General features: G+C 34.5%; 1 protein-coding gene across 1 annotated transcript in view; it reads left to right on the forward strand.

Annotated features, from left to right (window-relative positions):
• Edc3 (Enhancer of mRNA-decapping protein 3) overlaps positions 1-15,404 on the forward strand; it is a 175,292-nt gene that overhangs the window by 86,236 nt on the left and 73,652 nt on the right. The window contains exon 5 of the mRNA XM_090404406.1: positions 7,594-7,747. Within this exon, the coding sequence (XP_090260532.1) occupies positions 7,594-7,747 (154 nt within the window). The remainder of the gene's footprint in view (positions 1-7,593; positions 7,748-15,404) is intronic.

A 15,404-nucleotide genomic window follows, 5' to 3' on the forward strand; every position in this document is an offset into this window, starting at 1 on the left:
AATGCATGCTAAACCCAGGAAGGTGCTATGAAGAAGCCGTATATCTCCTGATGGTCGATTGGTAGAGCCTCTGCTATTAATAGCTTAAGCAAGTTTGAGCATGGTTAGTAGTTGGAAGGGGTCCAATCATTCATTGCTGTTGGCACACTCTCCCTCGATGAGTCTTTGGACTCCCTGGAGGTGTTACATAATAATAATAGTAATAATAAACTTGAAGTAGAAAAAGCCATAAAATGTTTAAAATGTGGAAAGGCAGCAGGAGTAGATGATATTCGACCAGAAATGCTGAAATATGGTGGTATAAGAGTCTTACAGTGGCTGCACTGCATAGTTCAGAAATCCTGGACAGAGGGACGAATTCCCGATGATTGGAGTAGAGCTCTCATAGTACCAATATATAAAAAGGGAAATGAAACTGAATTCTGAGAATTACAGAGGTATTTCCCTACTGAGTGTTCCTGGCAAGATCTATGCAAGTATACTTGAGAAACGGTTGAGAAGAATTGTGGAAGAAAAGCTTGGTGAAGAACACGCTCGATTCAGGCCAAATATAGGCTGTCAGGATCAGATCTTCACTTTACAACAAATAGTCGAGAAAGCATGGGAGTATAACAAAGATCTGTACTTAAGTTTTGTCGATTTGGAAAAGGCATATGACAAGGTGCCCAAGAGAGAAGCTATTCAATACGCTACAGTTATATGGTGTCAATGGAGCATTATATCAAGCAATACTTAGTCTTTATTTGAGTTGTAGTCAGCAGTTAGAATTGAAGGAAGTACAGGAAGATGGTTTAATGTTAAATCTGGTGTGAGACAAGGATGTACATTATCCCCTCTGTTATTCATTATCTATATGGATCACATTATGAAGGAAAGTGGTATTAAACATGATATCAAAATTGGAGATGTTAATGTCAGCTCTTTGCTTTATGCGGACGATGTTATACTTATCAATAAATCTGCTACGAGTCTGCAAGATTCCTTGACTAAATGGAATAACTGTTGTAATAGATATGGCATGAAGGTCAGCAATAAAAAGACAAAGACAATGAAAATAGGCAGAATCGTTCAAAATGTCAACTGCTTTTGAACAGAGAACCTGTAGAACAAGTAAAACATTTCAGCTACTTAGGCACGATTTTTAGTGAAGATGGTAAATTAAATATGGAAATGGACAACAGAATCAATAAAGCTGTTGAAGTCAATTGAATAAATTCATATGGAATAAGAGAGAAATTAGTCAGAACACTAAATTAGCTATATACAAGACAGTGTTCAAACCAGTTTTAACTTATAGATCTGAGAGCTGGGTCAGAAATAAAACACTTGACCAAAGACTAGAGACCGCAGATATGAGAGTCCTGAGAAAGATTATAGGCGTGAACAGATGGCATCAATGGCAACATCATATTAAAAACGAGGATATTAGGAAGGAACTTGACATTTTCAGCATCCAGGAATGCGTTAGCAGAGCTAATCTCAGGTGGTATGGTCACTTAGACAGAATGGGGCGAGGAGAGATTGGCAAAACAAGTGTTCTCTTGGCAGCAAAACGACCCAGAGGAAGACCAAGATATACTTGGATTAATACGGTACAGAGTGCCTTAGACGATAGAAATATAAGATCTGATAATGTTGGAGTCTTGACAAGTAACAGACTGATTTGGAGGAAAATTGTAGATAAGAGGTTAGTAATGATGTAATTTTTTTCATGTAGTACTATCATATCCTGTACACTCCTTGAGGGTACATGGCAGGAATTTGATGATGATAATAATAATATATAGAATTGTAAAATGGTATATATCACCATAATTTTAAAACTTTGTTTGTATACACTTGGATATAGGATTAAAACAAGAATATAATTTCGTCTTCATCATCAATTTCTTGATATGTACCCCTATAAGGGGTGTTCAAGTTACTGTGACAGCACTATATGATAAAGTTTACATTATTATTAATCTCATATCAACAATTTTCCTCCAAATCAGTCTGTTACTTGTAACAACTCCAATATTGTCATATCTAATATTTCTTGCTTCTAGTTGAATCAATCCACCTAGGTCCTCTGGGTCTCTTTCCTGCCATCTTGGCATCAGACACCTGTTTTGCTAATCTTTCTCACCCGTTCTATTTAAGTGGCCATACCACCTTAGATTTACCTCTTCTGACATATTCTTGATGCTAATAATGTCAAGTTCCTTTCTAATATCTAAATTTTTGAAATGAATCTGCCATTGATGTCAACAGTTCACTCTCCTAATTTTTCTCAGAACCCTCATATCTGTGGTCTCTAGTCTTTGATCAAATTTCAAAAAAGTGATTGAGTGCTTTACTTCTAACCCAACTCTCAGATTCATAACTTAAAATGGTTGAAGCTCTGTCTTGTTTATTGCTAGTTTGGTGTTTTTGCTAATTTCTCTCTTATTCCATATAAATTTATTCATCTGGCTACTCACCATACTAGCTTTGCTTATTCTTTTCCAGATTTAACTTGCCATCTTCACTAAAAACTGTATCTAAATAGTTGAAATATTTTACTTGTTCTATAGGATTTCAATTCAGAATGCAACTGAAGATTTTCTGTGTTCTTGTCTATTTTCATAGTTTTGGTCTGTTTATTGCTGATTTTCATGCCAAATTTGTTACAGCTGTTATTCAGTTTAGTTAGAGAATCCTGGAGACTTGCACAAGATGTGTTTAGGAGCACATCATTTGCATAAAGCAAAGAGCTAAGTTTGACATTTCCAATTCTAATATCCGACCTAATGTCACTTTCCTTCATAATATGATTCATAAAGATGATGAATAAGATTATAGATAATGTGCATGCTTCTCTTACCCCTGATTTTACATAAAACCATCTTCCTGTATTTCCTTCATTCCTAACTGCTGATTGAGAACTTAAATATAGACTATGTATTTAAGTATAATGTTAAGTACAAAACTTAAGTACAGATCCTTGTCATATTCCCACGATTTCTCAACTATTTGTCTTAAAGTGAAAATCTGATCTTGATAACCTCTGTTTAGCCTAGCTTGTTCTTCAAGTTTCTCTTCTGCATGTACGAATGTATTGCAGTTTTATAAGTAAACATTCTTGTGTGGGAACTACATTAAAAAATTGATGTGAAGTCAACAGCCTCTGTATACAAGTAGTTGTGAAGATACTTAATGCACAGACTTTGTATGCATGTGCTTGTGTATAGGATTATGACAAGAATATGATTTCTAGTCTATTTATAATTTTCTTGATAGCCATAGACACTGTTCATCAGAACTGGCATCAGTAATTCTTCTGTTCCCTTCTGTATTTGTTAATACTTATGTGGCACTAAAACATATGCCCTTTACAGTTGAACTTCAGCCTCAGAAAACAAAATTTTCTTCATTTATTCCCTGTATTGTTAGAACAATTTTTCTTCTTATTTATTTTTTAAAGAGTACAATCTAATCCAACATTAATATAAAATGATTTACTCTAAATATATGCTGCAGTTATTTCATTCCTGAAGGCAGATGCACCATGTAGCATTCATCTCCTACTGTATATGTAAGCATATAGGAGTGAGAGGTTTGAGAGAATAGATGTCTCTCAGCCTATCTAGCTAAGAAAATGATCAATATATTTTTTAGTGTGGTGATTTAGCAACTTAATTTCTTTTTATATGTAATTTTTCAGAGTGTACACCACATGAAAATATCTTGAAAACAAGCAAAAATTACAGATTTCCTGCAGTAAGAGCACTATAGTTAACTTAGTTATCTGTGCATCCCAACCCCCTGAATAGAAGAGTTGTGATGCACGTTGTACTTCAATGTACAATGTGCATCCTAACATTGTACATTGTACTTCATTGCAACAAGTACAACTTATTTTCTGGAATCTGCAGCTGCTTTTAAAAATTATTACCTTCCTTATTTAAATGTGGATGCATGGAACTTCCCAGATATAAGAAACTACTTTTAAGGCCTCCTACTGAGCAACTGAGAATATGAGCCACCAGAGGATACCCTTCCCAGGACTTGGGCTATAAGCCAGTGGTTCCTAAACTGTGTGACACTGTGCTCTGGGGCATCATGAAACATTCCAATATTTTCACTGAAATGACATTTAGCCCACGTGGTTTTAGAATGGAACCATTGATGTGTTGATGCGATGATAGGAAGGACATCTGATGGGCACTGTACAAACCACTAACTGTTTTGCTTTTAGTAATATGAAATTGATTTCTCTCACAACATAAAATCTGTTTTTGAAGAGCACCTGTCACAGCTTATCAACTGAAAAATACTTTCAAAAAGATAATATTAACAAGTTTGTGTGGATTCAAGACCCATTCAAGGCCAAAGCTCCATCTGAATTTACTTTGTAGAAGAAAATCTTATTGAGCTGTCTTTTGACAATACACTGAAGACAAAATTTGGCAGCAGCATGGAACTGACCGACTTTTAGATATCAGTAAAAGATGAATACCTGCTGTTAAGTGGTAAAGCTCAGTGAATCTTAATTCCATTTGTGACGTCATATTTCTGAGAGGCTGGGTTTTCAGTGGTTACTGTGATAAAAAGCAAGTATCATGTGAAAATCAATGTGGAACAGGAAATGAGGGTGGTCCATTTTATTCCAAGATGTGCAGTGAACAACAGGCTTATCCATCCCATCCCACTAATTATGATTTATTTATTCAATGATTTGATTGTTCAAAATATGTACTTATTTAATACTTTTTACATAAATTGTTTGTGAATTTGAAATACATGTTTCATTTTTTTTTTTAACTTAATCAATCTAACTGCGCACTGCAACTGTTAGGTAGTCCTATGTTCTGACTTTGGGCGCTATGAAAAAATCCTGATACACTAAAGGCACTGTGAACCGAAAAAGTTTGGGAACATTCTGATAATGGAAAATGTATAAACCAACAACAAAAAGATGTGTTATGCAAATTTTGGATTTTGAAAGAACTGAGAATAAAGAAAAGAATAAAAACCTGTTATATATCAGTAAGCCTGCAACATACATAACAGGTGCTGGACATGTTTCATTAAAATCGTGTCAGATGTGGAAAAGGCAAAAACTAATGGTCTGAACATAAACTAAACTAACTAATAAGTCAGTTAGTTTTCAGGAAAAAGTCAGGAAGATTTTGTCCTGTCAAGAAGATTCAGCCTTCCAGGTGTCTACCAGATCCCATGCACCTGTGGTTTTTCTTACTTTAGACAATCTGGTAGCTCTGCGGCTATCCATCAGGAAGAATATTAATCTTATATCCAGTACCGTGAATTGGAACAGTTTGGCCTAGCAGAACATGCCATCTTGGATAAACATAGATTTTTTTGAAAGAAAACTAAGCTTTTACATAGTAGATTCTTGATGTTGAAAGTTTATTTTTCACTTGGTTAGAGTATAATAAATTTAGTTTAATCCTTTATCCAAGTGTGAGCAAACAAAGTTTGCGCCTGAAAGTATCTTCAGGACTGGGGTAAGGTGATACAACACCAGGGCAACTCGTTGCAAAGGTGTAGCAAGCTACCAACACTCCTGTCTCAGTATCTCCTTTAATGCAAAACACATCTCCTTGCGGATATGTCTAATGTTATGCATTAAGGGAAGGGCCACTACCCAGACTAGTTTCGACCTTTATTGAGATCCGCAAGGAGATGTGTTTTGCATTAAAGGAGATACTGAGACAGGAGTGTTGGTAGCTTGCTACACCTTTGCAACGAGTTGCCCTGGTGTTGTATCACCTTACCCCAGTCCTGAAGATACTTTCAGGCGCAAACTTTGTTTGCTGACACTTGGATAAAGGATTAAGCTAAATTTATTATACTCTAACCAAGTGAAAAATATACTTTCATCATCTTTCTCTAAATCCAGAGTAATTTATTAAAAAAGGGTGTCACACCATTTGGCAACTCCTATAGGTAGAGATGACCTACGAATGCTTCTGCCTGGTATCTCAGCTTGGGCCTGGCTCCCACTGAAGAGACCTCAATAAAGGTCGAAACTAGTCTGGGTAGTGGCCCTTCCCTTAATGCATAACATTAGACATATCCGCAAGGAGATGTGTTTTGCATTAAAGGAGATACTGAGACAGGAGTGTTGGTAGCCTGCTACACCTTTGCAACGAGTTGCCCTGGTGTTGTATCACCTTACCCCAGTCCTGAAGATACTTTCAGGCGCAAACTTTGTTTGCTCACACTTGGATAAAGAAAATCTACTATGTATAATAAACTAAATTTATTATACATAGTAGATTCCTTATAGAGCGCTTATATAAAGATAGTTGCGAGACCTTTCTGCACCAACCAAACTTAAACAGATATAATGGCCTTCGGTTATCTCCTTCATGGGAAATATTATTATAAATTTTTATGTAAATTCCTGATTATTATATTATTGTTTTATTTTTATTTTTAAAAAATTTTTTTTTAATAATTGGGAATTTTACTGACCATTTGTTGTCCATTAATGCTTTTTGAAATTAATTCTTTTATTGTAATTTTATATTGTGTTCTATTATCATTGTATGGAGGATGCTTATGATCATCATCATCATCATCATGCATATCAAGGATTTAGGCCTAGCATGGCTTGTTCCGGCCTTAGAAGTCATCGTTTAAGAGGACGTCCTTGTTTTCTTTTTCCTAATGGCTTGTACTTTAAGGCTTGTTTTGGTAATCTTTCTGTTTTCATTCTTTGAACGTGTTCCATCCATTTATGTTTATATTTTTTAATTTTTTCTATTACTTGTTCTTGGTTTAATTCCGTCATAATTTCTTCGTTTCTTTTGTGATCAAATAGGGTATACTTTGCAGTTTTTCTCTTAAACTTCATTTCTGCTGTTATTAATCTTTGTTTGTCTTTTTGTTTTATTGTCCAGATTTCACTTCCATACATTAAGACTGGTTAGGGCTAATGTATTGTATACTTTTAGTCTGGTTTGTTTTTGAACTAGGTTTGGTTTTAATATAGAGTTAATTACACCTGTTATTCTTAAATATTTTGCAATTTTTACGTTTATATCTTTTTCATTTTCATATGTGATCATACATCCTAGGTAGTTAAATGAATTCACCTGTTCTAAGATCTTGTTATCTATTACTATATTAGTTCTTGCTGGATCTTGTTAGTTTTTGATTTTTCTGTTGATATTATCATACCATAATCTTTGGCTATCTCATTTAGATCTAAAATAGCTTTCTGTATGTTATCTTCGGAATTTGTAATTATTATTTGGTCGTCGGCAAAAAGGAGAGTGTTTAAGTTCGCTGTAGGAGAAAGTTTAATTCCTTGATGTAAATTTTTATTTCCTTTTATTATTATTTCATTTAAGTAGTTATTAAAAAGAGTTGCTGAGAGGGGACATCTCTGTCGGACCCCTTGGTTTATCTCTCTTGTATATGATAGCTCGTGATTTAATCTTATTTGTATTTGATGCTTATGATACATAGGCAAAAATTTTACAGATAATAAATTTATTTCACATAAGTTTAAAAATTTATTTCTCTCTTTAATTTTCCTAAATTGATTGCACTCATGTTTTTTATATGAATGTTCTCTTATCCTGTATATCATTCTTACAGATGCAGGCTTAGTAGTTCCAAGTATAACTAAAGAATTCAGAGAATCTCTTATGAAACAAGCTGATGAATATGGGTTAACACTAGAACGCAGAACAGAAATGATTGGAAGAGCTGCTAGTGAAATGGTTTTACAACTCTCGGGAGGTACTCACAGGTATATAATAGATTAAACATATTGCAGAATCTGTGGTTCTTAAAGCTTACAGAACTGGAGCAGCCACTGTTTTCCTTCATATCAATTTTTCAGCTTCTAACTTGATTATCTCTCTATTATATAAACATATGTACTTGTATATCAAACCATAAAGCAGATATAAAAGCCAAGCATAAGGATATGCTAAACCATCATAGAAAATATCAATGTAGAATGCAATAAGGAGCGCATGCACACACACACATCAGTACTTGAAGTAGAAAAGCCATTTGAAACTTGAAATGCGGAAAGGCAACTGGAGTAGATGTTTATGATGATGATGATGATCATTCCTTGATATGTATCATCAAGAGATAGGTCACTCTGATAATACTACATCATTAACTTTACATTATTAATAGTTTTCTTCCAAATTACTCTCTGTTATTGTCATATCTGATATTTCATCTTTCTAAAATACTGCTAATTGCATTAATCAACCTAGATAATGGTCTTCTTTTCTGAATCATTTTTCCTGGCTACACATGCTCATTTTAGAAGTCTCCAAAATGTCAGATATGACATTTTGGCCTTCTAAAATAAGCACTAATCAACCCATAATCCACCTAGATCACGATCTTCCTCTGAATCATTTTTCCTGGCATCACATGCTTGTTACCCTTTTTCTCTCTCTTTCCCCCCCATCCCATACTATCTTACATTAGCTCTCCTCACATTGTTTACTGCTAATGATGCTAAATTATTTTCTAATATTTTCAATTGTGATAATATGATTCTACCATTGTTGCCATTATGTTTACTCCTAATTTTTTCTCAGAACTGTCATATCTGTGGTCTGTAGTCTTTGATCAACCATTCATTTCTGACAGATTTCAGATCCATAAGTTCGAAATTAGTTGAAACACTGTCTTGTATTTTTGTGTACTGATAGTTTAGTGTTTTGACTAATTTTTCTCTGATTCTATAAAAATTGATTTTTCTCATTTTCAAACATATCAGCTTTTCTTATTTTGTTATTTCTGTATTTATTTTGCTAGTTTCAATAAAAGTTGTACCTAAGTAGAAATGTTCTGCTTATTCAATACAGTGTCCATTGAGAATGCAGGTTCATAATTTTTGTCATTTTATTGCTGATTTTTCATAACATATTTGCTATGGCAATTATTCAGCTTAGTTATTTTTAGTATTATTTTTATTTGCAGATCTTGAACACTTGTACTAGACTAATTTAGGAGTATAACATTATCAGATAAGGTAATGTGTTGTTTAATATTTTCAATTTTGATATCAGGTTTAATGTTACTTTTCTTTGTATCTAATTCATAATTTGTATGAATGATGAATCACATTACAGTCAGCTCTCACTATAAGCAAACTTAGAGGGCCTAGAGTAATAGTTTGCTATAGTGAATTTCTTATACCATAGCATTGTACTTATGGGGATTTGGTTGGGACTTTTACTGTAGTAAGTAAGTAAGTAAGTTTATTATAACTGTGTTTGTTGTAGTAAGAGTCAATTGTATGAAGTGTTCCCTTTAATTTACACCTGACTTCACTGCCATCTTCCTGCACATTCTTTGATTCTAATGAATTACAACTTAACTGTATGATATATACTGCAGTATATAATTTATGTTTACATCATATATAATTGTAGTATTGAACAGCTTTTGTCATGGCACTTTATCATATCTTTTCTATATTTGCTGTGAACCATAGGAAATTTAAAAAAGATCTTATATAATCTTCTTTGTTATGGTCTCTTGACTCTTAATCTAGTCTTAAAGTAAAGATTTGGTCAGACAACCTTAGTTTGATCTCCCTTAACTTGTTCTCCTCTCCCCACCCCTGGCCCAAGCTTCTGTTCCACAATTTTTCTTAGCTTCTTTTCAAGTATTTACATAAATCTTACTTGGGTCATTTCAAGTAAGGAAGTACCTCTGTAATTCTCACATTCAGTTTTATTTCATTATTTATTTATTTTATTTTTTTTATACGTGGGTATGAGAGCACTACTTCAACCATCTGGATTTCATCTTCCGACAGGCCTTCTAATTTTTCAATGTAGCTGTTATAAAACTTTTATACCTGCAGAACTGGCATCCATCACACTTCCCATTTCTGCTAAACCTATAATAATATGAACAGTAGCTGCCCAACATACATTTACTGTTGAATTGCTGATTCAGAACCTGCTATTTCTATTTATCTTTCATTCCATCTGTGCTGTGGAATAGTCTTCCCAGTGAAGTATTTCTATTTCCCTGAAAGCTATAACTTCCAGCTAAAAAAAATCAACCACTTACTTTTTATCTGACTCCTCCCATATGCATCGATTTGCTAGACATTTTGCAGCTTCTTTTATGTGAGGAGTAGTAATATAAAAACAAAAAAAAATTTTTTTAAATAATAAATAATCCAGATTTTTTTTTTTTTTTTTGTGATTCCTACTCATGAAAGGTTGTAAACCTATGGCGCATTGCTACCATGTTTGGATTAATGCTTTATTATTATTATATTTTTAAATATTTTGTTTTTGTTTTTAAACAACCCATAAACCCTATCCTAGAACTTTTTCAAATGTAGAAATTTTTCAAGCCATCAGTAAGTGGGACAGTGGTCTCTCACCTAAAGACAATCACAAATATCCATGTCACAGTTGGTTGAAATTAGGTATGCAAATGATTTAGTCACCCATCCCAGCATAACATCCATAATATCTTTTTTTTTTTTTGTATACCATCTAGATTTTTTTTTTACTGTACAATACTTTTCAATAGTCTCCAGAATCCTTTCTACCTTCATGATATTTGTGTTCTTACCATGACTTTTGTCTAGTAACTTATGCATCACTTAAAAGTCTTACTTTTTTTGTGTATTTTCTGAAGTCACATGCTGACTTATTTGCCATATGATTTCATTTTTTCCAGGACTGCTTCTTTAGTCTAGAATGAAGCTCTAATTTTTCTATACTTTCAGATAACTCCACCATGCACTTCTCTGCCTACATCAGTCAATGTTTTCTTCTTTGTAATGAGCATTGTTAGCCTATTAAAAATTACAAAGTGATCAATTCATATTTCACATCCTGCATATACTCTGGTATCCTGAATTGGTCTGAAGATAGCATTATCGACAATAGCATAAATCAATAAACCTTCTTAATTTTTTGTGTTCATCTTTCTCTATGTGAATATTTAGGTTTTGTCATCTTTCTGTTGGACTTCATTCTCCTTCAGCTGTCCTCTTACATTTCAGGTTTATGATGGCTTTTCTATCTCAAGTATTGATATGTACTTCTTCCTCTTGCATATTTTCTATGAATGTTCTTGTCATTTAGCAATCTTCGAAGTGATTACACCAGACTTGTAGAAAATTGTTCACCTTTATTATCTTTGATTCATTTTACAGTACTCTTTCCTTCATTTTTAAGCATTTTTTCAAAAACTTCCAGAAAATTTTGCCACCTAGATGATATATATCTTCTTTCTTCTTACTAAAATATTGTTTAGTTACATTTACACTTAGCTGCCTTACATTATTCTATGTATTCTCTCAGGATATCTACTGACTTACTTGCCAAGAGCTGTCAGCTTGATTTCTTCTTTTCCTGCACCTACCTTTTATCTTCTTCAGTCCATCATGAAGTCTGATTTTTTCTGTCTTTGCACATGATGTTACTACATGCCTCTCTAGCTGAATCAGTCAGTGTTCTTCAGATTTTGCTGAGGCACCAAGGTTTGGTTATTGTTTTCAAACTTTTCATTTCTTCTCCAGTTATATTTGTATATTTAAATCTACAGCTCCGAAATCTGCTCAACTTTGATTCTTTTCAAAATTTAATACATATATAAATATATATATATATATATATTTTTTTTTCTTTTCAATATGATATTCATTCTTATTATGCTTAAAACTGAATGGTGATCACTTCTTGTTTTAAATCCCCAGTATGCTCTTGTGTCCTGAACCAGGATGGAGATATCACCATCGACCATAACAGTCAGTAAGTGTTTTTTATTTTTTGTGTGTTTATTCTCTTTGTCTATGAATTTATGGACATCTTTATGTTGGAACATCAGGTTAGCAATGACTAGTCCATGTCTTGAACAGAAATTTAGCAGGTACTTACTATTATTATTAACTTTTCTCTTTTCTGCAATTTTTTTCAAAACATAACTGTATATCTGAGATTTATATTCCATTCCTGTCTTTAGGTCTCAAACAAGAATCAGCTTTACCTTTTCTTTATGTCATCTCTCTTCTAATTGTTTGGAAAAAGAGAAAGAATGAGAGAGAGAGAGAGAAAACCTCTTGAATTGGGTTGATTTGTGTTTGGAATTATGGCCAAAGCAATTAATGCTGTGAGCTAGTATCCTTTGTTCTGGCCAGTTTGCCTGTTATATAGGATAAAAAAAAAACCTCAATTTCTTGGAGTAAAAACTGCAATCCATGAGAGATTACTTGACTCATCTTCTGTTAAAATGTCCTTATAAAAGTTCCTATGCCCAGACTTAATTCAAATTAATGTCATTACCGAATGAAAATGGGCAAGAAAGCAAATTGCATTCTCACTACTGAACCCATCAACAGATACATTTTAGCTATTTAGGCATAACTTTTAGTGAAGATGGTAGATTAAATAGGGAAATAGATAACGCTGAGTACAGATTTCAGGAGAGTATAGGATTGAACTGAAAGTTGAATCCTATGTATACAAGAGTGATCTTCCTGGATGTTACCAAAACATTTGACAAAATATGGCACATCATCATCATTATCACATTCCTGACATGTACCCTCAAGGGGTGTACAGGATATGATAGTACTACATGAAAAATTTACATCATTACTAATTTCCTATCTACAATTTTCCTCCAAATCAGTCTGTTATTTGTCAAGACTCTCATCTAAGGCACTTTGTACATATCAATCCACCTATATCTTGGTCTTCCTCTGGGTCGTTTTCCTGCCAACCTGGCAGAGAACACTTATTTTGCTAATCTTTCCTTGCTCATTCTGTTTAAGTGACCATACCACCTGAGATGGCACAATGGGCTTCTTTTCTAACTCCTGCAGACCAAATATCCACTAAGACTGGTCAAATTTACCAAATCCTACCTCAGTGATACCAAACTCCAAGTTGCAATGCAGGGAATTAGATCATCTGAATGCAAAATCACAGTAGATATCCCCCTGAGCTCCTTTCTTTGACTTCTGCTGTTTGCTGTCTGTGTGGCTGACATCCTATGCACAGCTGTCACCATAATGGCCGTATACACAGATGATACTACAATAATAGTCTACTCCCTTCAACCTGAATTAACAACCAAAAAACTGCAAAATGCAATCTTGGAAATGGAACAGTGGTTCAAAAAATGACAAGTTGATGTTAATGCAGATAAGAGTACTGTAGTGCTATTCACAGGAAGGCAAAGTGATTGTGTTTGGCACCCCCCCCCCCATTCCATGGCAACTAACAGCCAAGTACTTAGGGTATAACTAGATAAAGGGCTTCACTTCATAACTCATGTTGGTCATATCTCCTCAAAAGCAAATAGGGCAATAGGGTAGCTATACCTGTTACTCAACCATTGTAGCTGACTAAGCATGAAACTTAAACTACTCCTGTACAAAATGCTGATCAGATCAGTCTTGATGTATGGCTCACCTGCTCCCTCTGACATAGATTAGCAAAGAAAAAACTGCAAAACACAATCTCAGAATTAAAACAGTGGCTGTAAAAATGGCAAATTTATATCAATGCAGATAAGATCATTGCAGTACTATTTACAAGAAGATGAGTGTTCCCCAAAGGGTGAGGTAGTTATGTGTTTGGCATCCTTATTCCATGGCAACCACTGCCCAAATTTTTAGGGGGGTACAACTAGATAAAGGGTTTTGCTTCATGATTCATGTTGATCATATCTGCTCAAAAGCATGGAACTTTAATTACTCCTATACAAGATGTTGATCAGGTCTGTCCTGATGTATTGGCTCATTTGTATAGTGTCACATAGCTGATTAAAATATTAACAAACTACAGATAATCCAACACAAGTGTTTACAAATAGCATTCAACACACCATGGTTTGTAAAAAAAAAAATGTACTGCTTCACTGAGATACTGGTATTCCTGTGTAAAAGAGCTGCAAAATTCTTTGCAAATGCTACCATCCATCCTAACTCATTAATCTGCTAAGCAGTAGACTACAGTGAACATGACCATTCAAAACATAAATGTCCTAAAACTATACTGAATAGGTATTTTTTTTTAAGCTTACTTCCAGAAATTCAAAATGGACAAGCCATAGGCTCAATAATCCATTATGGTCTACCACCTTTCAGTAGACTACAACAAACAAATATCACAAGACAAAGTAGCCCACAATAGGCAAGCCTCGTACTCAGTAATCATCCGTATTGCAGTTTTTTTGCAAATCTGACAAAGAGCCACAGGTCAAGTCAGTCTATTGTGCCAGAACATTTAACGAGGTACAGATGCCAGTTGAAACAGAGAAAAATCAGCCAAAACAAAGCTATTGGTTTAGAAGACAAGTGTTTAAACCAAGTCCGTGCGGTTAGCCTAGTGGCTATGCGCTTTGCAACCATATGCCTGGGGAAGGAGTGTCCTAGGTTCGATTCCCGTCGGTGATGTGAAGAGCTGAAGGATCTTCCTCAGCCTTAGCCAAGTTAGCCAGTCTTGGGCGTGGACAGCAGGGTTTTTCCCCCAGTTTATTCTGGGGTTTTTCATCCTGCAAAGCAGGCAAACTGGCCTTGAGAACTACAGGCCATAGGATACACCAGGGCATAAGGCTGACCACCTTATCCTGTAAACGGAGTGAGGTCCGATGATCAATGGACCCTCGACACCTCAAGGTAAAAGAGGGTATAAGGACGATGATGATGATGGTGTTTAAACCAATGTTAACATATGATCTGAACATTGGGTAGAAATAAATTGGTCGATACAAAACTAAAGATTGCAAATATGGGAGTTAAAGGGAAACTCCTCAATGGCAGGGCCATTTTAAAAATGAATTTATTAAAAAAAGAATTGACATTATAATAATTAGGAATAGTAATTAGAGAGAACTTAATATGATATGATCACTTAAAGGGAGATGACAGATTAGTAGAACAGGTGATTGTATCAAAAATGGCTGGGAAACACTTAGAGGAAAATGTAGAGGTGGAAGACATCACACATTTGGTAGAATTTAGTTGATAGGAAACTAGTAATGAAATAGCAAGTGACCTCTTGACATCAGTCTTCTCCTCCAACTTTTATATAGATGACTTAGCTTCCCTTACTCTACAAACAACTCCCTACATCTTCTCTTGTCAGAATGGCATCCAAAAAAATCCTTGATAACTTAAATACTAGGCCCAGATAGATGGCATTTTTCTAATTATTCTAAAAACATGTGCTCGAGCATTGACACCCCATCCTGTATCACCTATACAAGCTGTCACGCCTTGTCTATCATCTACCCATAAAGGATGGGAGATGAAAGTCATCGAACTATTCCCTTTGCCTTCTCCTTAGGCAACCCAAAAATAATGGAGAGGATCATTAACAGCCAACTTCTTCACCACCTGGGAGATCCACCAATTAATCAGTCATCACCAATGCATAATTGCACTGCAGATT

This window comes from Typopeltis vanoorti, chromosome 14, assembly GCF_054136105.1.
Source record: "Typopeltis vanoorti isolate ZY-2024b chromosome 14, IOZ_Tvanoo_1.0, whole genome shotgun sequence".
NCBI classification, from domain to species: domain Eukaryota; kingdom Metazoa; phylum Arthropoda; class Arachnida; order Uropygi; family Thelyphonidae; genus Typopeltis; species Typopeltis vanoorti.